The 27,103-nt window shown below is 40.8% G+C and overlaps 1 protein-coding gene across 1 annotated transcript; it reads left to right on the forward strand.

Annotated features, from left to right (window-relative positions):
• The first annotated feature begins 470 nt into the window (after nt 1-470).
• Nucleotides 471-23,992, forward strand: LOC140236114 (ras-related and estrogen-regulated growth inhibitor-like). Its single transcript, XM_072316086.1, has 4 exons — nt 471-549; nt 20,438-20,494; nt 21,214-21,287; nt 23,563-23,992. Exons 1-4 carry the CDS (start codon nt 471-473, stop codon nt 23,980-23,982), a joined length of 630 nt encoding a protein of 209 aa, XP_072172187.1. The 3' UTR covers nt 23,983-23,992.
• The last annotated feature ends 3,111 nt before the right edge of the window (nt 23,993-27,103 follow it).

Here is a 27,103-nt window from a genome sequence, read left to right on the forward strand (position 1 = left end):
CTATTCCGGCCTCTGTGACTCACAAACTGGGACGCGAACATCAGACCATCTCCTACCCTTACTCCTGCTTGTCGATTCCATTGGAGCAAACTACTTCTTGCGCTCCACACGAAGATGGTACAAATATGGAATCACGTATGACGATACATATTTTACTCAACCTTCACCGTCCCAGTGTTCTTGGATAAAGTCTCTAGCGTTTAACCCATGGGATTGATGGGATTGATATCTGTCTCGTTCCCATGACAGAGACCTGAGCTTGATGATGTTTCCGTGACTTCATTGCAAGAGAAAGGATCCTGTACGATGAACTTCGCGCTTCAATATTCAGAACACAGCTCAGCGAAATTATGATGATACCGAAAAGTGAATACGCCGCTCGTTGTCTGTCAGGATCATTTTTTCTGTCTTTCTGTGATTTACCTCGTGTTTTGTGTCTCGTCTTCTGAGGGACTTCGTTCACAGCGAAGATGAGTCGAAACATTGCTCAAACGAAATGCACCGAGTGCAAGCTGGCGGTACTAGGTCGATGTGGCGTGGGAAAGTCGGGTGAGTCACTAACTGCTTCATGTCTGTATAACACTTTTACCTTCATTTTCATGAGATTTGCTTTGTTTTATCATAGCAGATTGATTCGGCGTCAGAATGCAGTTTTGTATCAATGATAATTCTTTCGAGAGACGCGTTGTATGCGGCACAAACAGAACAATCTGATAGTGATATCAGTTTGTCTGACCAATCGTGTGTGTATATAGAGTACTCAAAAGGTTATTTTGAAACATGAAGTAAAAAGAAATATACATTTTCACTTGCCTAGGCCTGTTTATGATATCGTGAATATACGCGCTCAGGTATACTTAGGAGCGAATCAAATTGCGCGTTTCTTGCCGCGAGTCTACCTCATTTCAGACACATATTCAGTCATGAAATCCTAATTTAAAAGCGAAGACGTCTGGAGGCAAGGCTAAAGACCTGAGGAAACCGGATTCTTCCCCCCCCCCCCCCCTCCTGTTTTACTACCAAATTCATTTCAGGTTAATATAATCATATTGATGGCAGGATATGAATGATCCATTATATGAATGTACCGATGTAAGACTTAGTCTTGCAATCTTTCAGAAAAATCGCCCCATCACAATCGAGGAAAAAAGAAAAGAAAATTGAACTGACTTCCAGGAGGAATGTGCAAGTGTTTAGTAAATAAAGAAATACGTTCTTGCTTGTTATTAAGAACGAAGACGTGGATACAGAAAGAAAGGGTCATACTTTCTACCAGTGAGATCAGACACGAAGACCTTTTTTTAAAGGTTTGTTCTGTTGTTTTTGTGATGGTGATAATGGCTGTTCCCTCATAACCTAGAGGTTTATTTTTCCATTTGCAAGTGTTTTTTTTTCTTCACAAATTCGATAACATTCCAAGAAACAATTTCATGTGAGAAGGCATTGCGAAAGACACAGCCTCGTCAAAAAGGGCACAAAGTGTCCCATATTATTTTTCTGCTTTATGTTATTCGGTAGGCCTATATGATACTTTGTATAATTATGTTAGCTTCTATATTTCTATGTATATACACACAATGCATATGTGTAGGGCTAGGCATGTATGTATGTATGTATAAGATATATATATTATATATATATAATATATATATATATATGAAGAGTTTGTTTGCAAAACCGATAAGTCCATATTTCCCAAATGGAGATATTTGCGATTAAAGGTCAAGAAAAACAAAGAGAATAATAAGAAAATGTTTGCTTCTTTTGACCATAACTTCAAAAATATACCTTTATATGTAGTGACCAATATATCATTTGAAAGGTATTATTTTGTACTTTATGACAGAGATCGTACTTCAATATCTTCAAAAATGGACTTATCGGTTTTTGCAAACAAACCCTTCATATATTAATATATATATATATATATATATATATATATATATATATATCACATGCATATTATATCCATCAATAACATTAATGATTGCATGGTTGACACTTATTATCTTGCCAAAGCAAGTTGGTATAGTATTGCTTGAATGCAGAAACAGCTCGGGATCAGAATAATGACATAGATGGGATAAAATTTATCAAGGTCTTGGAAGAGGGGAGCGAATCAAACCACTGAGAAAATACATTTCAGGGCTTACTATTGCTTACCAGTATTTCCAGTATCGAGCGATGTATGCTATTTTAGGCATCATCACACTGAAGGCAATTACGCCTATTACCCAAACTGGTCAACTCATCGTATACATCACATTGCTTCATTCTTTGGTCTGTTCAAGGAAGTCTATCTCCTATAATTCAGAAGGCCTCAGAAGCCTCAAAAAGCCGGAAAAAAAACCCATCAGTGGTAGCGAGCCATCTGTATTCATATCAAAGTTCGACTTTTTATGTTATGTTCATTTTGTTGTACCGGTATATTTTGTGCGAAACTTGAAGGTAACAAACAGTTCTGAAAATAGAAAGGAATGTAATTATCTATGAATGGACAAGAAGAGAATACGTTGCAGAAAAATTTGTATGTAGTAGTTTCTTTCTTTTCCTATTGTTTCGTTTGAGTATCTTCGAGACGATGTTTACATCTCTCCTCGGATACACGGTGCCTTGTATTGATCAAACTCGAGGTGCGAAATCTCGAAGGTCCGTGACAAAAATTAATGCCAGAGGGCTGCCCGACGTCTGGCGCGATGTTTTCCCGACAAACATAATCACTCGCACACACTTCCTTCAAAACTTTTCTCGTAGAACTACTAGGGGCAAGAATTTCAAACATTTCTCCCCCTTGTTAGTTTCAAACACTGCGCAAAAACAGACGCTCGGGGCAAGAACACACTGCAAATCGAGCTTGCTGCCTCCACTTTTGCTACTTCCGACCCCCACCCCCCCCCTCCTTCAGCCCCTGCCCCTCCAAAAGTAAGAATGTTAGAAGTGAAGCGCCCTCTCGAGGTTAAAGGTTGTGGGGTCAGACGCCAAGTCCTTTCATGGAGACTTTTCAGAGGGAGATGTTTTGCTTGACATACTTTGCGTAAACAGCGCAAACAGGTCAACGAAGGCAGTGCAAAATCTGACAAGTATTCCGCAAAGATATCTGCAAAAATTGAATGCTTCACATATCACGTGACCGACCGTTCCTTCAAGAGTATCATTGGCTTTATTTTGATGAGGTGGGATATTAATTATTAGCTTCGTAATCTTGCTCAAAGTGAATTCGTCGTCCGTCAACCAGTGTATGGCAGTCGTGCGCGGAAGATTTTTGAACACCTTAACGTAAATAAAGCATTGATTTGCATATTATATATAATATATATATATATATATATATATATATATATATATATATATAATATATATATATTTATTTATAATAAACAACTAATCAAACATAATATGCTGCGATCAGGTGAAAAGTAATAATGATAATAATAATGATACATTTTTACAGAACAAATGCCTAACTCAAAACAGATCTTAGCAACGTATACAATCTCCACAAAAGCACAAGCACTTTCAATTGAATTGCCGATCCAGAAGTGTTTCGTATGTTTATGAGGCCAGGTCGATGCACCTGTGCACTGTGTCGGATAGCTAAAGTAGAAGGCATATACAATTATAGCATGACTGTCTCCAGATTCTTACACAAGCCTGCAAGCGACCAATAAATGCATAAATAAGGAGAAAGTGGACGGTGTAACAAAAGCGAAGAAAAAAAAAGAAACAACACGACACAACAAGAAAACAAACAAAACAAAAACATTCATCATGATGGAAGGGACGTATCGGTCATGGGTAACAGTCTTGTGAAGTGAGAACACAAGGAAACTCACATGCACAGTCAGCGCGCTGACTTACAAGCTAGTGTGAGCCTGGGTAGCTTTTCGACAAGTTTTCGGGCTGATCATAATGATCAGGGAGCGACCGAGGAGGTGGGGGGGGGGGGGGGGGACTGCCTGTCTTTTTCTGGTTGTTTCTTATAACCTGCACGGTCCTTGAAGCCTTTTCAAAAGACTAGGGCGTGGGCGAAAGAAAAGGTCCTCTGGGTCTTTGAGATGGGCAAGAGAATGGAGTGAAGATGATGAGCTATACACTCGTTAGAATGCGTCTGGTTGTCCATTTTGCCATTTCCCGGGCCGTTCTCACGCCACAATCCGGTCAAATGATTACGTTAAAGGGGCACCTATAGGCCTACTATGTCTCAGTATAGTGTAATATATTTGGGATACAAGTATTAGGGCCTGCCTAATTATTTTCCGTTCAACAGTACCAAACAATAAAAGAGACATACACCAAAAACCTCCTATATATTATTGTAATTATTTTCTTTTTGCAAAAAAAAAAAAATCGTGCTCATCGTGACGTATGTACGATTTTGAGTCCTCATTATTTCAAAATTTGTCTGAGGCCTCACCACTCACCACAGGAACACAAAGTTGGAGTTTCCCTTTAATATTCTCACTCGGCTTCAGAAATGCTGCATAATCGTCCTCCCCCCCCCCCCCCCCCCACACACACACACACACACCTCCGCCAACATCATCCAGCAGCAGCTATACCTTCACCCGTGGGATGGTTGCTCAACTACTAACACTTGTATCACTTCATATTCCTGAATTCAGCCAAGAGTGTGAAGAACCGATAAGAATTCAGAGGAAAAAGCCTCAGGAGATGCCCTCTTCTGACTATATCACAGCAAAGTCTTAGCGGACACTGAAGAGAAATTCCATACCCGTGAAAAGTCAGTCTAAGAAGAAAGAGTAAATTCTGTGAGCACACAGTTAGAATTTGATCAAAATCTAAAAAAAAAAAAAAAAAATAGGCTGTTTGTGAAATGATAATAATTATATCGTATAGTTTTTGGTCCAGACCTATTTCAGGTTTTAACTATTTTTGGTGAGATAATGAGAAACCTCTTATGTAATAAGAAAGAGCATGTAATTCTATGAGGAAGTCAACGTTATTTGATGAAAATTGGTTTTGAAATGGCTGAGATATCAAAAAAGAGCGATTCTAATAAAGTGTGGGACCCACACTTTAATACGATCGCTTTGTTTTACTTTGTTATTGGATGTTCAGTCATTCCAAACCCGATTTTCATCAAATAAACTTTGAATTCCTCTTTAAATGGTATGCTCTGTACTATATCATAAGTGTTTTCTTGGTATCTCGCAAAAAGTTAAAAGCCCAATTCTCATCTCCACCAACATTGTACCATCCCTTTAAGTTTCGATCTTGCCAAACAGTTCTGATTATGAATATGCAAATAAGTGAGCCGATGATGGCTTGTCCTCACAAATCTGCATTGCTAGTTTACATAAAAAAAAAATCAATTTTCTGCTGTAAAACGGTATATCATAATGTCATCTATGACTGCATAACTTTAAAATAATAATCAGACAAACATAACAAATATTTGAGACATGGCACAATTGCGTCTTCACAAAAAGACTGAAAATTGTAAGCCTTTTTGTACAAATTATATGAAAAATTATTATGAAATACAAATGATGACACTGCTTTCAAATGAACGCAGGCCTTAAAGGGATGATATAATATTTGTGGAGATGAAATTGCATTTAACTTTTGGGGAGACACCAAAAAAAAAAAAAAAAAAAAAGAATCAAAAAGCAAAAAAAAAAAAAAAAAAAAACACCGAAAGAAATAATTCAGAGCATACCATTCTAAAAAGAATTCAAAGTTTATTAGATGAAAATCGGTTTCGGAATGGCTGAGACCTCCAAAAACAAAGTAAAACAATGCGATGGATTGCTCTGTTTTTAGACATCTCAGCTATTTCAAAACCAATTTTCATCAAATAAATGCTGAATCCCTTTTGGAATATCATTCTCTTTCATATTTCAGAAGAGGTTTCTCATTCTCACCAGAAAATGTTAGAAACGTGAAGTTAGGTCTCAACCAAAACCAGATCATCCCTTTAAGATGCCCGTAACTGAGGATACTTATCGCAAGAGGGAATTACATACGTATTATGCCGTAAAATCTTCTTGAGTGTACAAACTTTACACGGTCCGCTTTCTTCAACATGTTCAAAAAGCAGACGATAGCTCCGACTCTTGAGTGTTCTTCCGGGACAAGGTCACAGGAAATTACCCAAGGAAACCCCGATTGCTGAATGAGTCACGAACATTTCAGAACACGACTCATAAAAATGGAGTGAACTATCAGATCTCTACATCTCCAACGTGATCTCTGTGAGCCTGTCGCTTGGCCTCAATAATCATAAGAATAATAATAAGTGTGTTAGTCATGCTCTGCTCTTTAAAGGAAACCAAAACACAAAGAGAATGTGGATTGATTGAAAGCAGCAACATTAGTAGAACACATCAGTGAAAGTTTGAGGGAAATCGGACAATCGATGCAAAGTTATGAATTGTTAAAGTTTTCGTGTTGGAACCGCTGGCTGGGGATGAAAAGGCTCAAAATGGCACTAAACCATTGCATTTCATCATCGCAATGCTAGTGACTTAAGACGTCACAAACATCAATCATTTACAACTGTAAGAATGTCGATTTCAGCATCGTCTTTACAGCGTAATTCGCGATTGTAGAATTAAGCCAATGGCATTTCTATCGTTCTCTCTTTTTTTTTCTCTCCCCTTTTCTCTCCTAAAAATATAATATACCACAACTTACTAACACTCTAATAATGAAATACAATGTGAATCCCCAGTGCAATATGAAATGCTGCCAGAGAAAGATGAATAAAAACGGGGCACAGACAATAATCTCTGCTGAAAGAATATTTTCAGTGATAATAATACACGGTTTAATAGCACTGTAAATTATGTTTTCGAGGGCTGCTTGGCACAGAAACCCCATAGTGTTATACGCACCGTCCAAAGTCCCCGGAACGGAAAAAATTAAAACAATCACCAGTGAATTAAAACAATGAAATCAAACAATCACCAGTGAAAAGCAATAATAGTTATGGTCAAATACCAATATTGGAGTGAACACGGTGAAGGACCATTCAAAGGTGTCGTAAAGATGTTTTCCCCTTGGTTCAAGTTACGTAATGGTTTAGAGCTTCCTGAACACTTTTAGTTTGAATATAGGGTGCTATTAAATCCCCCTGACACTCTCCAGGCGTACGTCATAATGTGGCACTGTACCAAACAAGATGTGAGTATAATTACACAGATTATACACAGAAAATTCTGTCATTGTTCAGCGTCACGTGGGGAGGAGAGGGGCATGGGAGGGGCAGGGGAGGGGTAGGAGATGGTAGTAAAGTGTTAAGATTTAAAAAAATAACCAGGAACTACGAAAATTGCATAATTGTTGCTTGCTGTCTGAGTATAAACGTATAATTATCGCATTGGATAGTCTGCGACTAATCTTCGTAGTTGTTCGTCGTATAACGCAGAAATTACAGCTGACAGACAGACACCACACACACACATACACATTTGGAGGAACATTCCCGCCCTGCCCCTCCCCCCCCCCCCCCACCCAATCAGCTGTCTTATCTCTCATGACGCTCCTTACCAGCTGACATGAAACCCAACATGACGTTGACGCTTTGAGGCAAGTGTCACTCTCTCCAAGGCAGTGTATATTTGGTGACCCGTGCTGGGGTTAGGTTGAACGTCTCCTCGGGGGCAAGATTTTTTCCAAGGAATTTTCCATCTGGTGGAAGATAAGGAACGTTGACATGTTTGTTAATTCACAAAGTACAGAGTACTTTCTTCACATAAATAATCTCTCGTTATTGATTTTACATCAATGCGCACATAATTTGAAGAAATGCGAGAAATGTATATGCTCCCGGGAAGAAAACAACAACAACAACAACAACAACAACAACAACAACAACAAGTGTAGCTATTGATTATCCAAGAAATTTACAAGCTCCACCATCTGGGCCCATTACATAAAACTGTGGTAACTATGTAAATCGATTATTTCTTAACTTCCGTTGGCTATATGGAATACATTGCTTCATTGTGGTAGTTACCAGTAATTGCAGCGTTACCAGTTCTTGTCAAGTTACAATAATTTAATGCAGTGGGGGCCCTAGTTGATAATATTAGTATAACTTTGTCTGTTAAAGGGATATTGCATGGAATTGAGTGTGTGATATGTATCGAGTGTTTGTATTTGTGTGTGTGTGTGTGTGTGTGTGTTTGAGAGAGAGAGGGGGGGGGGGGGAGGGAGCACAGCACCACGCAGAATGCGAAAATGCAAGGAATGAATGCTTGTTGTGGATCAAACTAGGAACAGGGCAAACAGGATAAAATGGGGGAAAATGGGACAAAATTGCTCGTTATGATGGAAGGTTTGAACACATTGAGTGTAATACGGTCTTCGTATATACTGACCATTATCAAGGCACAACGATTATACTGTCACTCTTCATGGGGGGGGGGGGGATGGAGGGGGAGAAGGAGAGAGAGATATACCCCTTTCAGGTAATCGCGGTTCAATTATCCGCATCCAAATAATGCGGATAAAGTAGTCAAAATCGCGTTCATATATCCCATGAAGTGCGCACTACTTTTACGAGCACCCGTTCATATAATGGTGCGAAGGACGGAGTTATTTGTCATGGTTACGGCGCACGCCTCTATAATGACGTAATGTTTCCGGTGAATATCCTCACGTGTATGCACACCTCTCGCGCGCTCAAGCTCAGCAATCAGCGGTTGTGCGGGAAATCGAGTGACCTTTGACCGAACTGTGGAATGTTAGTGCGGATAAGTCGTAAAACGCGTTCATGTATTCTCGATCTACTCCTCATGCTGCAATTATGCGCATAATAGCAGCATAAAAATAATGCGCACTTTTCTACTCCTCTCCCGTTCATGTAATCGAAATTTTACGACTTGTGCTCCTATTATCCGCATCCACGATTACCTGAAAGGGGTAATAGAGCGGGAGAGAGATCGACAAACTCTTGGAATACTAATTGGTCGCGACGTACGAGAATCATCTGAAATTTCAGCACCCCTCGAATGTTTATCGACGGGTCGACCTAGGTGCCCCCCTTTCGATCAGCAGGGAGACCTTTTCGCCTGTCAAATTATCCCACCACCCCCGACAAATGAATGCTCCCAAACGTAGGCATGATATATAAACGTCCATGTCAGCAATGACTTCAACAACACCGATGATCTTGAGCTTTTCCAGTTTATTCCCCTTCCCTCGCAACGTTCGTTCCCCAAATGAAGAGTTTGTTTGCAAAAACCGATAAGTCCATTTTTGAAGATTTTGAAGTACGGTCTCTGTCATAAAGTACAAAATAATACCTTTTAAATGATATATTGGTCACTACATATATAAAGGTACATTTTTGAAGTTATGGTCAAAAGAAGCACACATTTTTTTTATTATTCTCTTTATTTTTCTTAACCTTTAATCTCAAATATCTCCGTTTGGCAAATATGGACTTATCGGTTTTTGCAAACAAACTCTTCAAATCTACTTCCCAACAGCTCCAGTGTAGCTCTTGCGTATACAGCTGATTGTGCATGCACTTAAAGAGTTACACTCAAGAGACTGGAATGATCATCATGAAGTGTTCTTGAAGTTGATCAGTTGATAACTCGATGGTTTCCCATGCTTTCTGTACATAACCTCTTCATGCTCTCATCATCAATGATATCACAAAACCGTAACTACTCTATTAAGTTTGTGATGATGTTGCTCGTTGTATTGTCATGTACTTTTAAATCAACGCCAACAGTTATTTCGTGTAAAGAATGACGGTGAAATTGCCAATCTGAATAATTTGCAAGGGAACTTTCAGTGTTTCAGTGGTAATAAGATATGGAGACATGATTGATCATCATCAACATGATGACAGTAATAATGATGATGCTAGTTTTTACGTGATTGATTTTGATACACTGAATTACATATAGATCACGTGTTACTGTTATAACAGACATAATTATACTCCTCTCTTTTTTGTTTTGCTTTTGTCTGTTTTTTTTTTTCGCATTTTGCTGTTAAGACTTACACGGGATTTTTTTAGATTCGTTCGTCTGTTCCTACAAGCTTCATGACTGTGACGCGACGCTTTTGTAGAATTTCTTGCACAAATCAAAATGTAAATGGACACCGGTCTTGTTCATCCCCCTGTAGTGACCATAAGCTGCGTGTTGAAGCCCTTGCTTATTTGGATTGACCCCAGAGTCTCATGTCGACCGTATATCCAGCCCGGACTGAGTTTCTGGCCTAAGACGTAAACATCAGTGTCAAGTTCTTCATGGGAGGACTCATAGTATTGTCATGGACAGAGGAGTTAACCCTCCCAACCCCGGCCTCTTTTAAAATACCCTTTGCTTCTGCGTTCCACAGACCCCCCTCTGTGTATGATAGGGTTAAATAAGCCTAGAACCCCACGCGTTAATGAGACTTTCTAAAGAATGATCAGGCGCGGAGCCCAGTCGCCAAATTAATCACCGACTTAGACATATGACACGGTTGCAGTAATGTCTCGTCTGTTCTTTCGACAAGATAAGGATAAAAAAAGAAGAAACTATTACATAAATACGAAAGTGGGAACTACGTATTTGGAGCAAAAAGATCGCCTGCGCATGTTTTGTACGTCAGCAAGAGTATCACAGGCAGAAGCGAATTCGACATACGGAGTTTGCTGCTCCCCTCTCCTATCTATCAGTCCCCGTCACACTTGTCATGTGAGGAGGTTATTTTTGGGGGAGAGCTAATAACTGTCGCCTTGCACTTTTCCGCGCCTTCTGCAGCGCCAATCGCAGGTGAGGGGTGAGGTGTGAGGCTGTGTGTGAGTAAAGGGGATGGGATATAGTGTCGAGAGGCATAAGTGCTCAGGCCGACTGTGTTGAGCAATGTTTGGGAATTTTCGAACAGATGTGAATGCACCCGTTGTAATAATGAATCAATGAGATTTACAGTGATGAGGAATCAGTGGAAATACACACCAACAAACAAAAATACTGTCTTCAGGAGATTGCAAATTGTTGCAAACTTCGCTTGTCTTTACGATCCAGAACATCGAAACATTATGCGGTTGAGTGCGTTTTGACATCCCCCCACCCCCCGCCCGTGAAAATGACAAAGAAACCTACAAGTGTGATAGTCAAAAGACAATTCCCTTTATGAGACTTAAATTGACGAAATTGGAAACGAGGACTGAAAAAAAGAAGGTTTTGGGGATTATTCATGTAGGATATCTTTCAGGCTAGGCACCTGTCACTACTGCAGCGCTCTGTGACCTGTGTTCGCGGATTTGGTTGGGTCTTTCGTAAGCACCGCCGATCGATGGGTTACCCTACTTTGGTAACAGTGGTGACGTCACAATGTGAACTATTTCACAGTCATCTTTTGAGCATTTTGTCTCCTTTACGTCACTCATGTTTATGTGCCCAATGCTCGCCCTTATTCTGGTTTACTGAACCAGATGAAGATTGAAATCAGGACTTGCTTCTAAAGATTCCTCTGCAATCACAGGAACTAATGATTTGTATTAACGGTGTACATGCGAGAAATAAGTATCTATAAGTGGTATTCCATTATGGAGTACGGCAATCTGCCTGCAAAGAGAGACTGGGATGCTACAATAATTGCATATGAGAAAGCAACATATCATTGGTTTAATATATTAAAAAAAAATATTGCAAATATTTAAAAAAATATATTGATAGACTGTTCCAAATTTCAACCACGCTATGTTTGGAATCTAATTTGTTGTCCATTAAAAAAAAAAAAGATATTCGTCATGGATGGCCTAAAATTATCATACAGACTGGGAAAGTTTTGTGGAAATTGACAGTGATAGAAAACTAAGATTTTCAAACAGTCACCATCATACTCGCATATGAGATAATGGCAATATTATTCCGCAATAAATCTCCCAAAGAGATGTATCATTCGAATTATAGTCTGTCGATGTTGGAGAGAAAAGAGGCTTTTCGCCTTGAGAGTTGACATGTAAAAATGTATGGAAGAACTTTGAGGTCGTGCCCTCATATAATATCCTCTTCTTATTATGGACATTACTAGTTCGTCCATACTTGTGATTGAGACGTAACTTATTCACCTTTCGTTTGATCGTAATTGAACTTTCACTTCCGTATATTACGGTATACTTGACTCTTTAACTTCCTGTGTGCTGTGCGTGCTGATTTGTACAGAAAACCCCATAGCATTGCACACACGGTCCAAACTCCCTGACATCGAAAGGGATGCGGAAAATAAGAAAACCAGAGCAATCTAGCGGACAGAGATTTCCCCTTTAAAAGACATCAAGTTCGGGAATCTGACTTGCCGAGTGAGGGCTGCGTTATTGATAGAGAAGAGCGAATCTTGAGGCCTGTCAGTGGAGATGGCATATCTTTTTCATCATTCTCGTTAGAAGATTGTATTCCAGGCAGGGACTTTAACGACTCCTTATCGCTCATCTCACTGACCCATGGGTCACGTGATTGACCGGAGGTTCGCAGGAATATTTAAAAAGAATCGCGGGTGATATAACAAACTGAACAAAACAACACTAAACAAAGCAAAACACAGCAAAAGTCTCACTGATCCAGGGAAATACGACCCGGGTAAAGATGGACGATTGCTCATATTAATCGCAGACTTCTGTCTACGATTTCTTCTTCTCCTCCTCCTCCTCCTCCTCCTCGACTTCCTCCTCCTCCTCCTTCTCTTCTTCCTGTTCATACTGCTCCTCCTTCTCATCATCATCATTATAACAGTGATAATCATCATCATCATCATCATCATCATCATCATCATCACTTCATCCTAATCTGTGCCAGGGACTTTGGACAGTGTGTAGAAATCATCGTGGTTTTCTGTGCCAATAGATACTCGGAGCATCAAAAGGGTTAAATGTAATCTTTTCACTGATTCCTTCTTCTACACACTAAGAAATACGGGTTCAAATTTGAACCTCCAAATTGTCCCTATACAACCACCCTAATGGGTGCAACTTTGCACCGCAATAAGCGATTTGCACCCTTAGGGGTGCAATATGCTGAATTTTGAACCTGCAACGGTGCGCATTTGCACCCTCAGTTTTGTGCTAATCAAGGGTGCAAACATGCACCACAAACATTAATACATTGCCAATTAAACAAGGTTTTACTCGTAAGATCAAACTTACACTCTAGTGGATATGTCCGCATCTTTTGTAGGTACGAATATAGACATTAAGAGATTTAATTCTCTACTTGCATAGTAAAAGGTACAAATGTGCACCCCAGGGTGTTGGTATAGGGACAAATAGGGTGCAAATTTGAACCTTTATTTTTTTTTAGTGTGTATGTCTTCTCTTTCTGTTAATATTGTTATACCTATTTAACATTAGTTTGTCCTTAAGTTTGTCATATTTTTGGTCACCCTCACCCTCACTCATAAAAAGAGAAATAGGAAGTTTGACTGGTGAAGGAAAATAACCATTGCAGTTATAGGAATAGTTTGGGATGGCGTGAATGACTTATTGGACAGCGACATGATGTATGTGATGGGGGGGGGGGGGTGAATTAGATGTCATTTTCTCGTAGCTCTGTAAATAATGCTAATTTGGAAACAGCATGGCATGACCATCGGAGTTGATCAAGAGATAATCGCTAAGAGTTTGATGAGGAGGCACATATACCCGCATGACGATGTATATGATGACAATTATATTTGTTTACACATGATGGCACGATCAAAATGAAGAGGTAATTTCTTATATGTATATTTTTTTTTTATGATTAACTTCTTCGTTTTGCCTGAATGTATCGACTACGTCTATCCGCAGACGTACATTGAAAGATGGTCTGTTGATTTAACCGCACAAATGACATCAGCTGGTAATCACCTATATGCTGCTTGTACATGTTGTACCATCATGATCTAGGCAGAATGACTTTGTACCTCACAAAGACTCCCTCTAATAGAACGCCAACTCGGATACTACATATGATAAATAAAACACTTTTTTTTTCTTCTTTTTTTGGATATTATATCTTGTGCCTAGTCATAACTGCTGGGTACGAATCATTATCTAGGGCCTGTCAGATTAAGAGAAAGAAAATGGCAGAAGTTCAATGCGTCACCAAACGGAGATCTGTAAGCTAATTTATAGGGAGGTGCACCTCCCTGGTGGAACCTATGCAGCAAGCACGTATCGTTCTGTGGGCAGATCAGTTTGCCTACAATCTTAATCCAAAACAGGATTAAGCTATACCTGTGGCTAACGTTGAAGGTCGAACTCACTGTTATAGAATCAAAGCGGATCATATCTATGATACTCACTTAATCTCAGAATTAACTGTACATTATTGTATGATCGTTTACTAGATTATGGAAGTCATTGTTGACTTCAACGCATTACTAATGAAACTAGCATGGCAGCATATCAGGATCATGTGGACTTTGTCGATCTATGTCTCCCTCTCCAGTTAGTCTGACAGACATTCAAGAGGAAGAAACTGGGAAAATCACTGGGTGGGACGGTGAGGGCTGCGAAATACGTGTATAGGCCTACGTAATAATCAATATCCACCCTAGTAGACCCTGCTTTGTTGAGCGCATCAAGCGCGTCTGCACTGACAGTGGCTGTGAGTATCATCAAGGAGTATCATTCATTCGAGACTATTGACCGATTCTGTGACGCGCTATGTGTATTTTTGGCCTGGGCAGCGCCATTACTGCGGTGTCTCAGCCGACCCCCCTCCTCTCTCCCCATAGGCCCACCCCTCTCACGCGCGCAGAATGAAAAACTGATGAATGGTTGCTTTAGCCAATGGGCGTCTCGTACTGAGTGCGCGAATGCTTGCTTAGTGCGCGAACCTTTGTTACAAGTGCGCGATAAACATGTTGCCCGGGGGGTGGGGGAGAGCAGGGGGGGTCGGCTGAGACACCGCAATTTGAGCTCATGGCTACCGCTGCGCCCAGTGCCATAAAATGTCTGCTGCCCTCAACGAACCCGAATCGGTCAATAGATTATATAGCGAGCTCTAGATTTGCGACGCGAACGCTAAGACGACGCTGTCTCCCGGGTTTAACAACTATGGATTCAGCTGCCTCGCGCATGTGCAGAACACCGTCTTTACCCTAATAACATCGTCTTCAGCGTTCGCGTCGCAGATCTAAAGCTCGCTGATATCTAGCCCGCGCATTTCTCCATGTAGGGCTGCTGAATAACTCATATAGGTCACAACGTAGCTCCATGCTTCGACTAATGACAGTTGAGATTCGCCTATTGACCGTCAGTGAATAATGCATGAGCTTCTTTGAACGGAGGTCTATGATTGGTTGCAACTTTTGGTACCAAACGCTGCTAGCGCTTTCGGCATGTCAAAGCGGAAATAAAGAAATTCGGATTGGTCTCCGAACCCCGCCCTCTCTCGGTTGGGCTTGCCTCTCACGGAGCGTGATCATGAACCTTTGCTCGCTTCTATTTTCTGCATCCAGAGTTTACCTTTAACGAAGGCTAAATCAAACCATGTGTTATAACTCCGTGGTCCAACTCTGCCAAAGTGGCAACGGGTGTAATAGCCATAAATTTTGACTGGAATCGACTGTATGTCCCTCTTGTTTAGTCTACGTGAGAGCGTTTCACCGTTCGAACCCCCCTCATTTTGTCAGCCGATAAGCCGAACGTCCGAACCGCCCATTAATCAGCCGGAGAAGAATTAGACGGAGTGCCAAATCCTGATCATTCGTGTCGGACATTTCTGAGATAAATAGTGATAAAAAGGAGTAATTTCCTGCAATCTTTTGAATAGTTACATATCGTCTGATTAGAGGCAAACGGAACTCGAGGCAGTCCATTTGCGGGAGAAATTTTTCGACATTAGTCGATGCATCTTTCGACAGTCGTACGTGACGGCAGCATGAAATGGATACGGACGAAGTCAATTAGAGGGTTTTTCTTTCTTTCTTTTTCCTTTATCCGGACCGCTGAGCTCCTTCTTCATCATCTGCTTTTGTTTTCTTGTACAGTGTATTTCATCTTTTTGTTCGTCTCCTTCAATCCCGTATTTCAGCGTGGATCACATACGGCAACGTGATGTACAGATAAGCTTTTCCAAGTTCTATAAAAATAAATGTATAATAATTATCTATCATGGCAAGATTTATAAGTGGAAAATGAGCTCAGAAAATGGGATTCCATCGGGATACTCTATAAGAGGAGGTTTATTGGGACTCTCCCATGTTACGAATTTAAAAAGAAAAAGATTGTGGAAGTGTCGGTCAACTTCATAGACAAATATTAAAAATCTGCAGGCTGTGTTCGTGATGTTAGATTATTCGTTAGTGGTTTACATCAGCCTGTGTACACCTCGAACGACATGCCATGGTTACGTGTGTGTAAGACTTGCTGGAGAATCTTTATAGTACTTGCTAAAGATGGACGACCCAACTCTGAAGTTACCTTTCGCGCTAGACATTACTAGAAGAGCATGATTAATTTACTAGGGAAATCCCATGATTATTGATCTCTGTTTTGTGCCCCCCCCCCTCGCCATCAACGTTATCAAGTCGAGTTTCTTGGGCAGTTTGGTTGTTGGGTGTTCTCCTATATAATCACAGGCGATTTATCCTCTGATTGGCTGAGTGCCTCGGTGTATACGTCAGAGGATCTGTGAATGTGATGTTGTTAGCTATGACAAGAAACATTCTTGCGCTTGACTCGCAGTCATAATGTTCTCGAGATGTAACCTATTCCGAGTTGCGGATTAATCAGAATAAACATCAGAACTGTTCTCCCTCTACGAGAGTTAGTTTGACATGTGACGAAGGAGGCAAGCACTTCAAAGAAAAGGCAAATAAGATGTGTCACTTCGGAAAATGTAAAGTGGAATTTGACTGTGAACGAGCGTTGGGGGAAAACATCCAACGGACTTGAATGTAGGCTAATCCTAGATATGCACAGAATCAGACGTAAATGCAAATTTCCTTGGCAGCGCGAAGCATCCAAACTGGACGAATTTCGTCTCTATCAAATCAAATTTCTCGCCAGCTCAGCTGAAGTCTGAATTTACCCAGTCGCACTTTAAATTGACAGCGATTGGTTAAAATCGATGGATTGCCAAAGTATGACGTCATGTCGATAGGTCGGGCAGAGACGTTGTTTTGCTCGAGTAACCAAATTACCACTTAGCATTTAGTTCGCCAGTTTGAGGGGATGATTTTTACCACGTCAGCGTTGTGTGACGGCTGATAAGTGTCCATTCATGTGCATCCAAGTCTCTAAAGGGACGATTGATCTAACTCTTTTTCTTTCCAAGTTCAGTATTCAAGATTCACAGTGCAAACGGTCATCTCTTTAAAGGGACAGTACAGTATTGGTGGAGATGAGAATTGGGCTTTCATTAAACTCTTTGCGATCGAGATACCAAGAAAACACTTATGAAATAGTACAGAGCATACCATCTTAAGAGGAATTCAAAGTTTACTTGATGAAAATCGGGTTTGGAATGACTGAAACATCCAAAAACAAAGTAAAACAAAGCGATCATAATAAAATGTGGGTCCCACACTTTATTACAATCGCTCTGTTTTGGATATCTCAGCCATTTCAAAACCAATTTTCATCAAATAAACGTTGAATTCCTCAAGGAATAACATTCTCTTTCATAATAATTCATAAGAGGTTTCTCATTATCTCACCGAAAAAAAAAAAATTAGAAACCTGAAATTAGGTCTCAACCAAAACTATACGATCCCTTTAAGGTATTTATTGTAACCGGTCAAAAAGTTACCACAATAATTGAAGCGCATACAATCCCTATAATCATGTAGGCCTATTGACTCGCTGACCAGTGTTATTCGTATGGGGGAGCGAATGAATAGGGGTACCTGTGAGTCCCTACGCTACAAGAAATGTTGAAAGCGCTTTTACATTGAAATAAGATGAATTTTTATTGTTTCGTCTTAACGATTAATTCCATTTCAGTGACAACGTTGATGTCATTGTAAATTATGACGTGTAATTAAAATCAAAACATGAACTGCATACACTGTCTTGTGAGTAATATAGCTGATTTTTTTTTGGGGGGGGGGGGATTGGGGAGGGGGAGGGGGAGGGGTTAATCGTAGTTACAGGCTCACATATTGAAAATGATGGATTGTTAGATTTTTAACGATTTTTTTTTTTTTTTTTTTTTTTTTTTGGAGGGGGTGGAGGAGGGAAGATCCCGGTTTTTTTTTAAGTGCAATATCTTGGCAAAGATTCATTTCAACTGAAACAGCATGAACAGCGAGAAAGGAAAATATACAGGGCGTGCCACACTCTTCTGATAAATGAATATGCAGGCGCGGTGGAGCACCCCAATTATCTCGCAGAAATCCATCGGCAGCCGAGCCTCATTTGCATAAAGTAAACAACATGTACTCGCGTAGTTGAGAAAAAGTAAACAACTTCTCAAGCTAATGACAATTTCAGGAAACCTATTTTCGGATCAAAATTGAGTTAGTTTGAATTTGAAAACATGTCCGAATATGCACATATAACATATTAAAGGATTTGACAATGATAAAATGTGAAATTTTAGCGAAAACCTGGCGAGCAAAATTACCAAAAATATGCCTCGAAAATCATCCTAAAATTCACGAAGTGTGATTGCGGAACAAAAGCGCCATTCAAACAAAGTACACCGAAATTTATTTATCTGCTTGCATTTTAAATTTCATACCATAATCTTCCCGGCCATGGTTGTGTCGGAAAAAAACAGAAGGTGATGTCAAAAATGACACGAACGCAAAGCGTACAGGTCGGTCCCATGTATAATTAATCGCGTCACTGTGGCGTTGCATGTCACAGCACACACAACGCATTGCTGCATGCAGCGTGCGCGGCAGCAGCTCAGCAATCACCGCCGTGCGACACTCAGCAAAATTGACTGCGTCACATGCAAACCAACAATGAGCACGAAATCCTGAATCTCACGTACCACGCATGCCCAATATTACGGGAAAAGAAATGACGTCATTTTCAATTGTTTCGCCGACTACAATTTTCTATTCCAAACCCTGTAGAAACAAGTTGATTTCTCAAAAAGTACAGGTGGTACAAAGCGAAAACTTTCACCATATATGGATTGAGGCCTGATGAATTTATGTTGCCAGTTTCGGACACATTGGAGCCCGGCCATAGTCCAGTCGGAAAAAAACAGAGAGCATGTTTTGCGAGAGGTGATTTTCAAAACGCTTTAATATCTCAAGTTCTAGTGCAGCAAATTTCATAATTTTTCATCAAAAGGAAGGTTTTTAAAAACTTAGATAGTGTGGGAAGTTTGAGTTTACTAGCGGCACGCATAGCGGCACAAGGAGAAGGTAAAGATTTGACTTTTTCATGCACACAGTTTCGGGCAGCCGTGGATGCCCGTTGGAAATTCAAATAGAACGGGGCGATAATGAGATGCAAATTGGGGTGCTCCACCGCGCCTGTATGGGTGTAAAGTGCACTCCTTCAGGAGCTTTCCAGTCTCCTGTGCTTTTGCATGTTATGTTCATGTTCAGGTTAGATATACGGGACGACGGTAAGCTTCAACGCTTGTTGTTTCAGGTGAGGCCAGGGATTTCCGATACATAACACATATTATTTTTTACGGGGTCACGCGTTCTTTTTTTAACGATGTTTGAACACGAAAAAACAAAACAAACGTGACTAACAAGGAATAGACAAAAAAAAAAAAAAAAAAAAAGAATGACGAAGGACCCGACGGGTACAAGGCTGTAGGGCCCACGTACTCCCCTCTCTACACCTGCACAGATGTTATGTGTCTTCTCTCTCTGCCCCAGGTTGCAAATACGTACTCGTAAACACAGGCAGACACAAAGGAACACATATACATAGACACATGCACAATAAATATTATTTCATGCATGTGATTCAAGGTTAGATAAGGGGGGGGGGGACGTGAGCGTGGCTAAGAGATTGCTCGAATTAAATGTCTTGATGATGGTGTAATGTAGACGAGGTATGAAAACGCGTCGGTCATTCGATTTTTTTTTTCTTGTTTTGCTCGGTATCATGCCATCAAAACTGCAGTATATGAATAATAGTAAGTTGACCTAGTGAAAAGATGGAGCTACTGCACAGCTCAGTTGTTGATGCATAGTATCAAACGAAATTCAACGTGCATCTAAAAAGGCGTGCTGATAGTTGGCCAATGGATTTGCATGGCATCGCTTACTTTTGGTAGCGCGGCGAACATACAAGAAAGCACACTGTATCGACGCAAGGTGGCGAGTAACTAGCCGCCACCGGATCACACATGCGCGTAAGGAGGACAGCGTATGGAGTATGGTCGAAAGAGTTAGCAAACAAGTGACAAAAGATTAAGTTTATAGTCATGATATTATAATGTTGCAGTAATCCATGTGGTTTCTTTCCGTTCGTCCTTATACACTAGTCTTGTTAAATGAATAACATTTGTTTTCCTTCTTATAATTAACGTTCTGTTGTTTTCTTTTTTCTTTACAGCTACCATAGTGCGGTACCTGACAAAACGCTTCATTTGGGAGTACGACCCCACGTTAGGTGAGTGTGATATAAAGTGTCTGCTTCGGCACGTTTAACCCGCTACACCCGAGATGAAAAATAATGATTACCCCTAGATTCAGTACATGACACATCTTATATTCTATACATGGAGGAAAGACCTTGGGACATTGGTTGTGATTGGAAAGGGGAGGGGAAGGGGAGGACAGGCGGCGGAAGCAGAGAGGGAAGAGGGAAGGGATGTTTGAAAGAAAGAGGGAGAAAGCCCAGTTCAAACCTCAAATCATAAGACAGTAAGCGACAGATATTTCGTCGGCCAATATGCACAATGCCATTGAAATCGCATATGCTTACCTGTTTGTTATTTGTTTGTTTGTAATTTGTAACGTGTACTTCTGTTGCTGCCTAAAACTTGTTCTGTTAAGGTGTGGCATCAGTCATGTCAACTCTGTCATCATTTATAATTCCATAAGTACTGCGATATGAAGATTGTTTGTTGGTGAATTTGTGCAGGGCTGAGAAATGAAGATACACTTCAAGAAAGTATTTTTCTTTTTTTACCGATATATGGTTTTATTAATAAAAAAAAGAAAAGCAATTTTGAGTGTTTGGGATTTCATTGACGAAAAAACAAACAAACAAATAAGCGTGCTTGAATGAGTAACTTTCTTTCTGTCAGGACAGACACTAGGTTTTTGGTGTGTTTTTTTCTTCTTTACGTGACCAATTTTCCGTTTCCCTCTTTCTGCCCCTCTTAGAATTCGTATACCGCCACCAGACGTCCGTTGATGATGAAGTGGTTTCCATGGAGATTTTAGACACAGCCGGTCAGGTAATCACCCGTGATCACTGACGTCCTTGCATGGTTTTCCTATGTTTGTGCTTATTTTTCCGTTCGTTCGGTTTGCCTTTTCTCTGTGTATAGCTATGTTTAGAAATGGAGATGCGAATCGGTCCAGTGCAGTCTTTCGCTTCTTTAACCCCTTACTGCTAGTATCAACCTTTGGGTGGTATTGCACATGGTAGAGTTGTCTCCGGCAATGGTGGGGTTAGCTCACGAAGTGGTGCCTGTACGCTTGAACGAACATAGGATGCTCATTGACTTCACTGACGCGAGCGAGTGTCCCGTACACGGACGTAGCAGGGCGCACTTGTATATTTATAATGGTTCGCCACGCAATGTTGCTTGACTCGTACTTTGTTTTCTCCATTTCTAAACAATACTGAAGTGATTTTAAAATGAAAAAAAAAAAAAAAAACAAATTACACCTCTAAACTATTTCACTATTTTTCCGGGGTATCGTCAAATCTGTTGTACGTCACTGTTGTCACACACTGCACGAAATTTCACAAACGCATGAACACACTTTCTATAAATCTTTTAAGGGAGGGGGTAGAAAGTGCCGTATATAGTTCGTTTGCGTCCGATCGTGTGTCTTGGTCACCTAAGTATGCCATCAAATATCCACTACTTGTAAAATGATTAGACATGATTATTATGTGTGGATGTATAGGTGCACGAGTTATCTTGAGTATTTTAAATTCAATATTAATTGTAAAGGATTTTACATGCTTATCGCTTATGGGGCTATGAACAGTGAACCAGAAAGTTATGGAGAGTATGAATGGGTTCTTCATAAAATTATCTGCGTCAATTCCTGAAACTCGGATGGAGAAAGAGGCCTAGGAAAGTCAATAACGCGGTCAGTGAAAGTTCAGTGACATGTGAATTACTTCCTCTAAGGCTCTAAACCATATTGAAGAGGGTCTAGTCTAAGATATTTCATTCCATAGTGGAAGGAAAATGTGGTTGAGCGTTATGAGATTCTCTATGTGTCTATCTCCCACCAGGCCATACCTTACGCTTGATCCAGTTTACTTTACTTCCTTTAAAAATCATCTTTCATCTTCTGGATACATCCCTACTAGCTACTATGGGGTACTGCCGATGTGGGTACACCTTCCCATGTTCCAAAGATATCCAAAGATTTCCACAGATTTCCAAAATGTCTACAACTTTCTTAACTCTTCTATTACATTGGACTATCCTTGTTCATTTATATGGGGGCACTTGGCATAATGGATAAGACTCTTGACTTTCATTACGAGATCGAATTCTGTCAAGTGCCTACGACCAAGGGCAAGATGTTTTTACCCACCATATCTTTCTTGACCCTGGTGTAAAAAATGGTACATTGCACCTGCAACGCTAAGGCTTTCCCCTTTTCCTCTTGTTATGCCTCCGCCCGAAGGTCGCTGGAGGCACTATTTTTATTGCTCCTTCATTCGCCCCACCTACCTCCAAACCTACTCCTCTGCTGTTCCGACCGATTACTCCACCCTACTCGGCCTAGTCTCTCTTGTCTTCTGACTCCTTCCCTGATGATCATCTACCTTTCCAAGTCCTCGTTTTTGCTACGTCTTTTAGGCCTGCCACGTCTCTTAGCTTCTGCAGGATGCTCCCTGAACAAACAAACAAACAAACAAACAAACAAACAAACAACAAACAAACAAACAAACACAAACAAACAAACAAATCCTTCCCTTACAGGAAAATGGAAGTATCCTTGATTTGGGGGACTATTTTTTGCCCGTGATTCATGTAACCTTCTTTGTGCATTTTTTGTTGTTAAGTGGATAGGGTTTTTTGTTCGAATCCCACCTGTCGTATTCGTCATGGAAGGTTCTTGACCGCCAAGATATATTAATAGATACAGGGTTGACGAAGGTGAAGATAAGATAATGACAGGGTCCTCTGAAAGAACATTACATAGAGGCTACCTTGAGACCTTACTGCTGTAACAGCGGAACAGTGGCCCTTGGGACTTGGCTGTCGTAAGAATGAAAGTACACTTGTACTAGTAACAAAGCAGACTAGTAGATTGGAATCAAATATTACAGTTTGCCCTCCAAGTAATTCAAAATATAATATCTTTTTGTGCTGAGTTTCTACTGTATTATCATCTCTCTCACTGTCTCTTTTAACCCTTGCTGTGTCAATGAATCAATTGTGCACACATTTTGCAAACATACCTTTGAGCAGGGAATAAACATGGCACACTGATGGTTAATCTGTCTATCAACACTATTTTTAAATCTCTTGACAGGAAATTGACACTATACAGCGAGAGGGCCACGTAAGGTGGGGAGATGGCTTCCTGGTCATCTACAGTATCACTGACCGGAAGAGCTTCGAGGAGGTCGCACAGATCAAGTCCTTCCTAGACGAGATCAAGAAAGCGCGCAACGTGTCCGTGGTCATCGTGGCCAACAAGTGCGACCTCGACCACCTGCGCGAAGTGAGCACGGAGGAAGGTGAGAAGATGGCCCAGGAGCTGGCCTGCGCCTTCTATGAGTCGTCGGCGTGTCGCGGCGACGAAAGCATCCCCGAGGCCTTCCACGAGCTCTACCGCGAGGTGCGGCGGCGGCGGGCCATGGAGGGCAACAAGTCTCGGCGGCGGAGCTCGATCCAGCAGATGAAACAGGTGCTGAATAAGACACTGACAAAGATTAACAACAGACAATGATGTGGAAGACGCCGAGGAACGACAACGATGTCGATGATGATGATGATGATGACGCTGTCAGTACTTCATTGTGTGTCATAGTTATTTTCTTGGAAATGACAGTTGTGACCTTATTTGTCCCTCACAGACTTTGTCAGCCACAAAGCTTTCAAGAGAAAACAAAAGTGAACTTTCAACTTTGTTACGTATTTAGAGATCGTTCACTCCAGCCATCATCTGAAAGACAAAAAACATTCTTCGTATGGTGCGCGCTCAGAGGTGTGCAAAAGCAGAGCCCATGCAGTTTCAGAAGGCTGGACACAGGAACAATATTGCACTCTTGTTGCTATGGAGACGATGGAGCTCCGTAGTGACTGTTGCACTGGGATTTGCAGTAAGTGATCCCCCCAAAAAGTGTCAATGGGAACACCTCATCTCGGAATTGGGATTTGCTTCAAAAGATTGAGTGACGACCTAAAATCACGAGTGTGTATTTGTGTGTATTTTCCTCTTGCTTGGATAAATCCGTAACGAGCGGTCTTCTGAATGGTCGTAAGTGGGTTTTATGGACCAAGTATTCCCGACGATGAAGAACGCGATTAACACTTCCTCCAATTCTTCAGACGATGCACAATTTCCAGACCACTATGACGTCAACATGGAGAAGGAGCTCAGCAGCCATTCTATCACGCTTTTTTAATGCAGTCTACATTGATGTTGGGGATGAGGAGTATACTCTTGAACGCGCATCACTTCCCAACAAAGGCTCAGCCGTCACCCTGCCACCTGACGTCCATTGAAACTGCTTTTCAATAATCCGGTTTGCTAATGTACTCAAATCTATAGATTTTGTCTGTCTATCTTTCTCTCTCTCTGTGCATTTCTAAGGGACTAGCAACAATCTCTTTCATCCACCTGCACTTAATTATACTGTCGGAATCAGATTTACTTACCGTGGTAGTTGCTATGTCGTTAGATTACGTTAGTAAACCGGTCTATTAGTTCAGCCGTCGCCGTCAGATGTCTTCGTGTAACAATGGTCTATTGAACCTGTCGATAATTGTGATTTTAATGAGCTAATTTACATGTTCAGAGCGGAAACGAATAACGCAGGTTCCATGTTATAGTGAATATCGAATACATAGTATGTGTGTGTCCTTTGGTATACAAACGTCGCTGAGAGGTAGCGGTAGACTTTGCACGACGAGAACGCTTCAGTGTAACCTCATAAATTATTCATCACTGCCATAGAGAAAGTATCCTGTTTTGTCAAGAGTGTGGGAGTAAAGCACTGGTTGACATGATAACCCTGATTATCATCATGATAATTATAAATAAATGAGGGCCACCAAGTCACCATTCTGCATAATTATTTAAAAGTAACCTTGGAACTATTGAACCAGAACTGGGCTAAATATAGCCGGAAGTAGGAGTACCTTCAGGCTGTGCACATACAGTGGCACTACTAACGTTTACATTAAACCAACATAGTTCTGCCCCGGGTGGTCATTACGTATTCCAGAGAGAAGCGAAGCGCCCTCTGTCTCCCGGTAACACGAAGGTTCTTCACGTTTCTAAAATTAACCCGTTCCATACTGAATTCTGAAATGGCAATAGACTTAATACACAGGCCACCAGGTTCCCGTATGGAAAGGGTTAACTTCGTGAAAGAAGTCAACGTCAATTTTTTCTCCATCTATACGCAGTGGTAGACGTCTGTAAGCACGTGAGTGTCTACGTGCTATTCCAATAGCAATTGACAGGATATGAGACAGGTTGCTCGTGTGGTCTTCTAAGGCGGAAATGTTCTTTTTATTACTACATTTTTCCGGTCTTCACATCATAAAAGAGATCCACGTTGATACTGCGTTTGATAGTGTTGCCACTCTTTCTCATCGCAAGACAATGTGCCATTTTGTTTTTATAAAAATCAACCCCTAACGTGACCCTCTGCACCATTAGTCTGATCACCGTCCCTCTGTTGTGCCATTGTTGAGTTTATTTTTTTTTTTAGTGTATCTTTTTTTATGCTGACACTATAAGATAGTTGACAATAGTTATATTAGTTGCGCTTCGTCCAAATAGGTTACAGAAGACACGTCCCGCGGCCGCGAGCTGTTTATTTTCTTTCTTGCAGCACAAATGCTCCAAGAGTAATAAGAACGGTTGTTGATAATTATCATTGTCGTCATCCAATGACGAATTTCTTCTTGCCTGTTTTTGTAGAACTCGTAGAATGGAAATTGTTTTATACAGTGTATTCTGTCAGTATTGAGTTCTTTATCTTTTCAACGTGTTCAATTTAACCGTTTCTTCAAGCATGGTTGTGCGGTTGTTCCTTTGTCCCTATGATAGTATCATTCCACGTATGTGAAATACGAAAAAAAAAAAAAAAAAACCCAGCAAACAAACATTATCTGATGAGGGCAGAGACGTGTGTGCTTGAAATCAAATTTTGGCATAAATTTTATGAGAAAGAACAATAATAATTATTACGAGGAAAGAGAACGTGGCAGGTTACCAGTACTGGTAAAGGTATATCCTACCATATACCACATATATTTTGAATAATCGTTCGAATGGAGCATGGACCCTACTACTAGGGTCCATGGATGGAGTAAGGAGGGAAAAAAAGGGGGAATAACGGAAAGAACTGTGCATGTATGTATGACGTAGAGAGTGAGTGTGTGTGCGTGTGTGTATGCGTTGTTTGTTCCCAGGAGAGATCGATGTATATGAATAAAGAGAAGAGAGAGAGAGAGGGAAGGGGGGGGGGGGTGCGGAGGAAGAGGGAGAGGTAGATGACACTTGTTTGATGGAATGTTTGGAAATGAACCAGACAGGTATTTACTCACTTGGTCTCATTCCTCGGGAACGAAGGAAGACGCTGGGAACCCGCCGGTTGACGGGAACCCAGCTGGCCTGTCATGATCTTTCAGTAGCCCCGACATCCCGCATATAGCTTATGCACCCTGGCCACACGCCCACACTGTCAAGATGGTGTGTTATTAGGATTTCTGGTAAACTGTTTACGCGCGCAGAGAGCAGTGATCTTTCAAGCCTCCTGTATGCAGCCGATATTTTACTCACCCACTTCACATGTCGTTGTTCTTGTTGTAATGTCACTTGATATTAAATCGCT

The sequence above is a fragment of the Diadema setosum genome, chromosome 12 (genome assembly GCF_964275005.1).
Source record: "Diadema setosum chromosome 12, eeDiaSeto1, whole genome shotgun sequence".
Lineage (NCBI taxonomy): Eukaryota > Metazoa > Echinodermata > Echinoidea > Diadematoida > Diadematidae > Diadema > Diadema setosum.

Excerpts from the sequence above, each read along its gene's own strand:
- LOC140236114 (XM_072316086.1), top strand. The coding sequence starts at position 471 with ATGAGTCGAAACATTGCTCAAACGAAATGCACCGAGTGCAAGCTGGCG. Across the intron at positions 550-20,437 it reads ATGTGGCGTGGGAAAGTCGG|CTACCATAGTGCGGTACCTG; the intron begins GTGAGTCACTAA and ends TTTTCTTTACAG. Across the intron at positions 20,495-21,213 it reads GGAGTACGACCCCACGTTAG|AATTCGTATACCGCCACCAG; the intron begins GTGAGTGTGATA and ends TGCCCCTCTTAG.